At 53.5% G+C, this 8,813-nt stretch overlaps 1 protein-coding gene across 1 annotated transcript; it reads right to left on the reverse strand.

Moving 5' to 3' along the window:
- Window positions 1–235: 235 nt before the first annotated feature.
- On the reverse strand, window positions 236–1,527 carry LOC136787314 (olfactory receptor 14C36-like). The gene has a single exon (XM_066984473.1). The coding sequence runs from the start codon at window positions 1,517–1,519 to the stop codon at window positions 560–562; it is 960 nt and encodes a 319-aa protein (XP_066840574.1). The 5' UTR covers window positions 1,520–1,527; the 3' UTR covers window positions 236–559.
- Window positions 1,528–8,813: the final 7,286 nt, after the last annotated feature.

The raw sequence follows: 8,813 nt of genomic DNA on the forward strand, positions 1-8,813 counted from the left end.
CTAATGGCATTCTTGAGCTCCTGGTTCCTCATGCTGTAGATGAGGGGGTTCACTGCTGGGGACATCACCGAGTACAGGAAAGCCATCACGAGGTCCAGGGATGGAGAGGAGATGGAGGGGGGCTTCAGGTAGGCACACATGCCAGTGCTGAGAAACAGAAAGACCACGGCCAGGTGAGGGAGGCACGTGGAGAAGGCTTTGTGCCGTCCCTGCTCAGAGGGCATCCTCAGCACTGCCATGAAGATCTGCACATAGGAGAAAAGAATGAAAACAAAACAAAACAAAACAAAAGAGCCAAGCCTTCAGGCAATGCACTCTGGAGATACTTTTTTTTTTCTTTTCTTTTTTTTTTCTTTTCTCAAAAGCTATGTAAGAGTGAGCTCTGACCTGTTGTTAGACATATGTTTATTGAACGTCAAGAGTAAACAGAGTAATGTAATTCCTCAGGAGAAGTAGGATAGTTTTCTAAGAGTGTAATAAATGCAAATGATACCAAAGTTAACAATTAAAATAATGATACGAAAGAAGGACCAGGCCTGCACGGAGATACTAAGTTAAGTCATTTCTGGAAAAAGAAGGGAAATTTTTCACTATTGAGAAATATCCATAAAATCACTTTCCTAATGTCACCCTTGAGCTCCTGGTTCTTTAAGCTGTAGATGAAGGGGTTCAGAGTTGGAGGCACCACGGAGTACAGAACTGCTAACACCAGGTTCAGGAATGGAGAAGAGATGGAGGGGGGCTTCAGGTAGGCAAACATGGCTGTGCTGAGAAACAAGGAGACCACAGCCAGGTGAGGGAGGCACATGGAAAAGGCTTTGTGCCGTCCCTGCTCAGAGGGCATCCTCAGCACAGCCTTGAAGATCTGCACATAGGAGAAAAGAATGAAAACAAAACACCCGAAAACCAGAAAACCACTAAATGTGAGAAGCTGAATTTCTCTGAGGTAGGAGTCTGAGCAGGAGAGCTTGAGGATCTGGGGGATTTCACAGAAGAACTGGTCCACAGCATTGCCTCGGCAGAGGGGCAGGGAAAATGTATTGGCAGTGTGCAGGACAGCATTGAGAACCCCACTGCCCCAGGCAGCTGCTGCCATCTGGGCACAAGCTCTGCTGCCCAGGAGGCTCCCGTAGTGCAGGGGCTTGCAGATGGCAACATAGCGGTCGTAGGCCATGATGGTGAGAAGAAAATACTCTGCTGATATCAGGAAGACAAACAGAAAGAGCTGTGCAGCACATCCTGGATAGGAGATGGCCCTGGTGTCCCAGAGGGAATTGGCCATGGCTTTGGGCAGAGTGGTGGAGATGGATCCCAGGTCGAGGAGGGCGAGGTTGAAGAGGAAGAAGTACATGGGGGTGTGGAGGCGGTGGTCGCAGGCTACGGCGGTGAGGATGAGGCCGTTGCCCAGAAGGGCAGCCAAGCAGATGGGCAGGAAGAGCGCGAAGTGGAGGAGCTGCAGCTCCCGCGTGTCTGTGAATGTCAGGAGGAGGAACTCAGTGATGGAGCTGCTGTTGGACATGTGCTGCCTCTAGGTATGGGGATCTGCTGCCTCTGGATAGGGAGGCCTGTCCAAGGAGGAAAGAGAATTAAAATGTTAGGGTAGACCTCTGTGAGGAAAACCTAGCCTATTTTATTAAGTTTATTTATTTATTTATTTATTTATTTATTTTTAACTATAAAAAACTGCCTCTTCAGTTCTGGGAGGACTGGTCCTCTGCTTGATGTCAAAGTGGTGCTCCCTGAGGGTGCTACTGGGGGCAAGAGACTCTGCAGGAGACAGTGCTGACCTATAGCAAGAAGTAAATGGAACATGGGGAGGTCTCAGATGAACTGTGTTTGATGTAACAAGGAGTTTTGGAGTACACTTTCTCAAAATTCACTCAACTGCAGAGCAGGGCTTTGTGCAGAATGCTTTGGTTTGTTACTTTATACTTGTCCCCCTTCACCTGAGGAGTGCATTTAAGGCACAAATCCTTGGCACATTTACTGCCCACCAAGTGAAACCTTGGGCTCCTGGGAGGCAAAGGGACTGTCCCTCAGGGCAGAGTGAGGACAGTTGGTGTGTCCATCCATCCTGGTCTCAGCTGCCCTGTGCGGGCACCTCTGGAGGATGGTCGCACTCAGGTGTTCCCCTGAAAAGAACCTGGATGCTGCTGAGAGCAGAGGAATCCAGGTTCAAAGTGCAGATCCCCAAACCCCTCACCCATCTCATCGTTCCTGAGGAGGATCTCAGCTCTCTGCTTTTCACCACGGACACAGAGGGATCATAGCAGCTGCCCACATACAGCCATCCACCAGCATTTCTATGGCCTTAGGACTGAAGTTTCTTCTCCATGGGGATGCTAGATAACACAGGGCTGCTAGGGAAGAGCTGTGCCCTTGTGCAAGGCAGCCTGCAGCCCAGCAAAAGCCCCAGTGACATTAGGGCTGGAAGTCTATGGTGTGAGAAAAAGGAGAGTAGGGAGTGGCTCCAGGGGAGGCATCTGCAGTACAGGGATGGCAGGGCAGTGCTCAAATCCCCCCTGCCACTGAGTTTCTGGGAGCAGCTCCCGCTCACTCCCTGCCCATGGCTCTGCTGCCTGCAGCTGTCCCTGCCTGCAGCTGGGTCTCTGTCCCCACGCCTCCTGCCTGCAGGTCACAGTCCCCATCCCACCTGCTGGGTGCTCAGCTCTGCCCTGCAGACACCTCCTGGCAGCAGGGCTCTGCCCAGGGGCAGCTCGCTGGGGGCACGTCCTAGAGACCAGGTCACGCAGACCCTGCTGACACTGCATGTGTGGTGGTGGAGCTTTCTATGGGCTGAGGGGCAGGAAAGGGACATGGTACAGGCCTTCTAATGCTTGTTGTGAAGGCTTAGGAGAGTCTGACTTCTCTTGGAAATAACGGCATCTATTGCTATTCCCGCTGAGCCAAAGAAGACCAAATGGAAAGCTCAGCAGGCTCAGGAAAGCTGGGACTGAAGCTGAAATCCCCTGCCTGATCCCTTCTCCTGCAATGTCCCCTTGAATACATCAAGGTTGTGCTGCAGATCTGTGAGCAGGCTGCCCCAGGCAGCAGCCTCCTGCCAGCAGCAGGACCCTGCCCTGCCGGGGGGGCTCCTTCCACCCGCAGCTTCTCCCCGCAGCGCCCTGGGCAGCTCCCCGGGCAGGCTGAGTGCTGAGCCTGGCAGGCGGCAGAGGCCCTGCCCCGGCACACAGCCCCTGGGGCACAGCAGGGACCCTGCTCTGCACCACAGCCCCGGGCACCCCTGCCTGCACCCGCGGCTTCTCCTTCCTCCAGGAGCTGCGGCTGCATTGCCCTCCAGCCAGAGACTTACCGGGGTCAGGGCTGGCAAGTGTTCTTCCCCAGCGAGCTCTGTGCATCCTGCCACTTCTGCCTGCCTTTACCCACTCTGTCTCTGCAGGCAGTGCCCCCAGCCCTGCTGCGCTGGGCAGAGGAGCTGCTCCTGGGCAGAGCTGGCTCTCTGCAGCGCTGCGCGCTTGCCAGGAGCTCCCCTTGGGCCCAGGAGCCCGGCCCAGCTCAGCAGCACAGGCCCAGCCCAAGGCCTCCCTTGCTCTGCCCCCCACCAGGCTCCCTGCCCATGGCCCTGGGGCTGCAGGGGAACCTGCTGGGAAACAGTCCGAAGGGATCCCTAGCATTCCCTCCCTCCCCTGGGCACACACACTTGGCAGCAGGCTCATTTCACCTAACAGAAAACCAATTAAGTGTAACAATCACATCTTCTTGTCCCGCTATCAGTTTGGGCATCCAGACAAAGTCAGGGAATCTTCTTCTTTATCCCCTGTTCAGGGAAGGGATTCTACAGAGTCAGTTGAGACATCTCATGATGGATTTTAGGACTGGGACTAGAACGGGGCTCAGCTCACACCCATGCCTGCCCCAGACCCACAGGACCTGGGATTCCTCTGCCCTCCCTTTAATGTACACCACATGGGCACCTGAAGGTGAGCTCCTTTTCTCGGCTCCAACATCATTAATGGAGATGGAGGCAATCAGGGGGCTGCAAACACCTGGTGACATGTCAGGGGGCAGAGGGACGTGCAGGTATCTGCAAGCTCTCATGGAGGAACCCTGAGGGACTGGGCAGCACCTGGGGGCATCCCCTTGGAGGCTGGTGGGGAATGCCTTTGGCCAGCTGAAGTGACAGCAAATGCACACATTTAGGACAACTAAACCTGTCCCTCCTCAGTAGGCTCAGGGCAGCCTGTAGAGGTATCCACCTGACCCAATGGAGGACTGTGCCACAGGGAGACCTGAGTCTCTCTCTCCCTCTTCTCCATCTGGTTTTCCCTCCATCTCCAGTGACTGTAACGGCACTTGTCTCACGGACATCCCTACATTGCCTAACCGAATTCAGGGCAGCTGCTCCATGTACTAGCCAGTTCCAGGCCTGCAGTGCTACCTGAGATGCCAACGCTGCCCAGCACCGCTGGAGCATGCAGCTGACACGGGCAGCACAGGACCCACAGGACAGCTCTGGCCATTCATAGCTGGTACTTAACGGGCACCCCTGATGGCATCTCCGACAGATCTGGTGCTTGTGAGCAAGTGGCCGCTTCCCAGGGCTGCAGCAAGCCAAGGTCTGTCCCTCCTCTATCCAGCAGAGGCAGGCAGTGCATGGATATGAGGCACATCACACCGGGGTTTCCACTTGTGTTTGCAAACACTGCTGCTGCTTCTTACCCCCATGCTTTACTCAAGACACAGCCCAGTGATTTTTTCTGTGTCCCTGGATCACAGGACGCCCATAGCCAAGGACTTTGGCAGCAGCCCCTTCTCCTGCCTGGAGATCAGCCCCAGCTCCAGCACTGGCCCTCAGGGCTGCACCAACACCACAAAAGGCCCTCTGCTGTCAGGGCAGCACAGCCCAGGCCTGTTTCCTTCTGGCCTCAGGATCACCAGGGCGTGCTCTGCTTCGGGCCCCTCATTTCATCCTCCCATGGCCATCTGCCATCCACGGCAGCATGTCTCTGCTGTGAAGGAAAGCCTCTGCATGCCCATGCTTGGGCACAAGATCTGGGACAAGGCTGAGTTTGGCCCTTGTGCCACAGCTGAGGTGCTGCAGCCCAGATGTGCCCCAATGCCCTCAGCGTGGGGCACAGGCAGGAGGAGCTGGATCCCCGCCTGCTGTCACAGGGCTGGGACATGGATGGAAGAGCTGCTGAGGTGTGGGGGGACAGGTCCCTCAGCTTGGGGTGCTGTGCTGGATGGGTGCAGATTCTTCAGAAGAGACAGGTGGGGATGATCAACAGCGATTACATTTGCCATTCCCTCGTGTACCACCTCTGCCTCCTGCATGGCAGACCAGGGGATGTTGCTGAGGCCTTCTCAGAGCACAGAGCCTTGTGGGACGTCCAGGGAGGAAGGCCCTGGCATGCACTGCAATTCCATCCATATAACACATCCTACTTCTCCAAGTGAGGGACAAGCAGGGGAGTTCAAGCACGGTGAGGGGCTGCTGCATCCCAGGTGCCTTCGCTCCCATCTTTTGAAAAAAGCCCAGGCCCAGGACAAGCCTCAAACCCCACCTTCCTGGAAGGGCTTCCAAGAGCAGAGGTGTGTTGGTGCAGGAGGACAGCAGTGACTTCTCCAGCGCTCCATTTCCTACATCCAATGGCCTTTGTCACCATTTGGAGATGTACCTGGTGGATTTGTCAAGATCCTGTGGAAAAGAACTGGGCAGAAGGGATGCGACTGTTTCTCAGGACAAGAAAGGAAATCTCTCGTCTCTCTCCCAAGCTGCACTGTCTCCATGCTGCTGACCTCCCAGGCCTTCAAATGACACGTGCTGATGTCACGGGGGATGGATGCACTGCATCACCAGGATATCGTCACTGGAGCAGCGGCAGTGCCAGCACTTCCCTGCAAGGCCTGGTCCCTGCTGGGCACTGCTTGGGTGCTCCCCACCGCTGTCCTTCTGTGGCCAGGAGTGGGGGCAGCAGGCAGCAAGGTTGCACTGGGCGACACTCGCTGACGGGCGGAGGAGCAGGGGCACCTTGCAGAGGAGTTGTGGTTGAGGAGCCAGGGCAGGCATCCGTTGTCGTGAGCTGAGGGCCAGCAGCAAGCAAGATGGAGGGTTGCTGGAGGGTGACTATCACCTCCAACCTGACTTCCCTGTTTCCAGTGCTCCTGCAGCTCTCCTCCAAAGGTAAGGGTGTCAGGAGCCCCTTCCCAAGGGGTGGCCCAGGGGCTGTCAGCTGTCCAGAGCTCCAAGTCCAGGGCTTTGGGAGGAGGCTGGATAGGGCTGATGGCTGCTGCAAGAGCCCTGCCTGAGGGTCCTTCTCGACACAGGGGACAATGTGGCAGTCAGGATTCCTGGGTCCTGATGCTAGGGCTGCCCTGAGCCCTAGGGCTTCTCTGGGCATGGCTCAGACTTCTCCTGATGGGGACAATCCAGGGCCAGGTTTCCCTGGGAGCTGGTGCCTCTTTGGAATCTGTCTCTGGGAGGAAAGACCTCTGGTGTCCCAGAGACTGGTGTGGCCTGCAGCTCCCCCAGGCCTCTCAGGGATGTGCCAGCAATGCCTGAGTTGGAAATCAAGCCTTCCTCTTCTACTGCTCTCCTTCAGGGGAACCTCTGTTCCTTCTCTTCTGTGCAGGCAGGCTGGCAGAGCATGTCCTTGGTGTTGAGATGCCATCCCTGGGTGGCCACAGTCCTGGTGCTGAACCCTTTCCTTGTCCATTACTGTGGTGGTGTTATCCAGCTATGCAGGTGAACTCCACGGCAACTGGGCTTTCACTTCCAACCTACAAGGAAAAGGGGGAGAAAATATGATGACAAGAGCTCAGGGGTTGAGGTAGAGCACGAGGTCACCCACCAAATACCATCATGGGCACCAATTATCATCACGGGCAAGACAGACTTAGCATAGGCAGATTAATAGAATTTATTGCCTATTACCAGGGGACTACAACCATCAGGAACCACAAGCAAACTAAAAACACCATTCCCCCCATCCAGTCTTTTGTAACTCCTTCCCCTGAGTGGTGCAGGGGAATGGGGATTGCAGTCAGTCCATGACGCTTGTCTCCACCGCTCCTTGGGGTGCCCTCCTGTGGGGTGCCCTCCTTCCTGAATGGGTCCTGCGTGGGGCCCAAAGGGTTGAGATAATAACAGATATGACCAGATCATGTTAAAATAAAATGGTTACAAGCATTATATCTGCTTCATAGCTGCTGACCACAAGGTGTATTTTTTTATTTATTTTTTAATCTCGGTGTAGTAGTTGTGTTTGGCCTCAGAATTGTGTTGGATCTCACATTACATACTGTGTGTGTTCCCTGTCGTGCTGTTTATCCTTTCTGGGGGCTGGTTTAAAGTTATCAGTTTACTCTACAGCCTAACACTGTCTTATGTTATGCTAAAATTGCTGGTCATGAGATTAATCCGGTAGCTGTACTCAGCATTGCTGTCACCTCCATACTTGAGGAACCTTCTCTTGGAAACTATTCGTAATTAACAGTCTTTACCTTTTCTCCTCGGGGAGACAATCTATGGGAGGGATGAGAGGGGACACTTCTCCCCACTTCTTCCCTTTCCCTTTCTCCTTCACCTCCCCCTTTCTCCTCCAGGCTAGTTACAATACCTCTTCAAAACTTTCAATATCCTTGGGATGTTCAAACCAACTTCTTCTTATTCTTATCTCTCCTGAATGTGTTTCAGGTTTTGTTTAAGGTTAGGGTAACCTATTTCTAGAATGCCACACTGTGATGTGCCTTGAGGCAGGATAATTATGAGTGGCAGGGAATGTTGGAGGATATGGACGGGCACCTAGAACTGTAGGCACCTGCAATGCTTTGTTACCTCACCCATGAACAAGTGGAGAATCCTAAAAAAAAAATCACAGAATGCTTGAAAAAGGAGTGTCATCACCCTGGCAATTCCAAAGAGACAGAAATCACTGCAATGTGCTGGGGCTTGGCCTTTGCTTACTGAGTTGCAATCTACACAACTCCAAGCCCTGCGACTGGGCCACAAAACCAACCTGTGCCTGTATCAGTCATATGTATATGTGAGAAAAAAAACACCTTGTTTAGCAAGGAAAGAAGCTCCTACTCATACAGGGAAGGAGGAAGAAGAAGATGAGGCAGGCTACTCCCAAATAGGGCCATCAGAGGAACACGTGGATGAAGAGTGAGATAACATAAAATCATCAGTAAGCACCTGATCACTGTTCCTTGGGGAGCTGTGAGATGTGCAAAAAGATTTCGTACATCATCTAGGCCAGCACATTGTCACCTGGCTGATCTGATACTGGGATAACAGGGCCAGTAGCCTGGAATTAGAGGGCAGGGATGCCAAGCAGCAGGGATCTCTCCCCAGAAAAGGGGGCATTGACAAAGCAATTGGAAAGGGGGCACAAACCCTCACTCTCTTGAGGCAACTCCTGTCAGGTGTAAAGGAAAGGTATCCCTTCAAGGAAGATGTTGCATGTCACCCAGGCAAATGGACAACCAGGGAGAGAGGCAGCCCGTATCTGATGGAATTGGCCATGCTGGAGGTGATTTATGGTGATTTATGCACATTAAACAGTTTTCTACCTTGCCCGGTCCCTCACAGGATCCTTCAGTTGTGGGGTTGCTCAGGGTCGAAGTGCCATTAGCTACCCAAATGGTGCACCAGTGGCAATATGGCACTATCCGAGACTCCCTGATTACCATATATATGCTGCTTCATTACTGGAGAGCCAAGGACTGATCAGCAAAACTCGCTCACCCTTTAATAATCCCATAGGGTCAGTGCAAATGTCTAATGGACAGCTGCAACTAACAGTGGAGTACTGTGTCTAGAATGAAGTCACACCAAATTCAGTAGGTCA

Source organism: Anser cygnoides, chromosome 28, assembly GCF_040182565.1.
Source record: "Anser cygnoides isolate HZ-2024a breed goose chromosome 28, Taihu_goose_T2T_genome, whole genome shotgun sequence".
Lineage (NCBI taxonomy): Eukaryota > Metazoa > Chordata > Aves > Anseriformes > Anatidae > Anser > Anser cygnoides.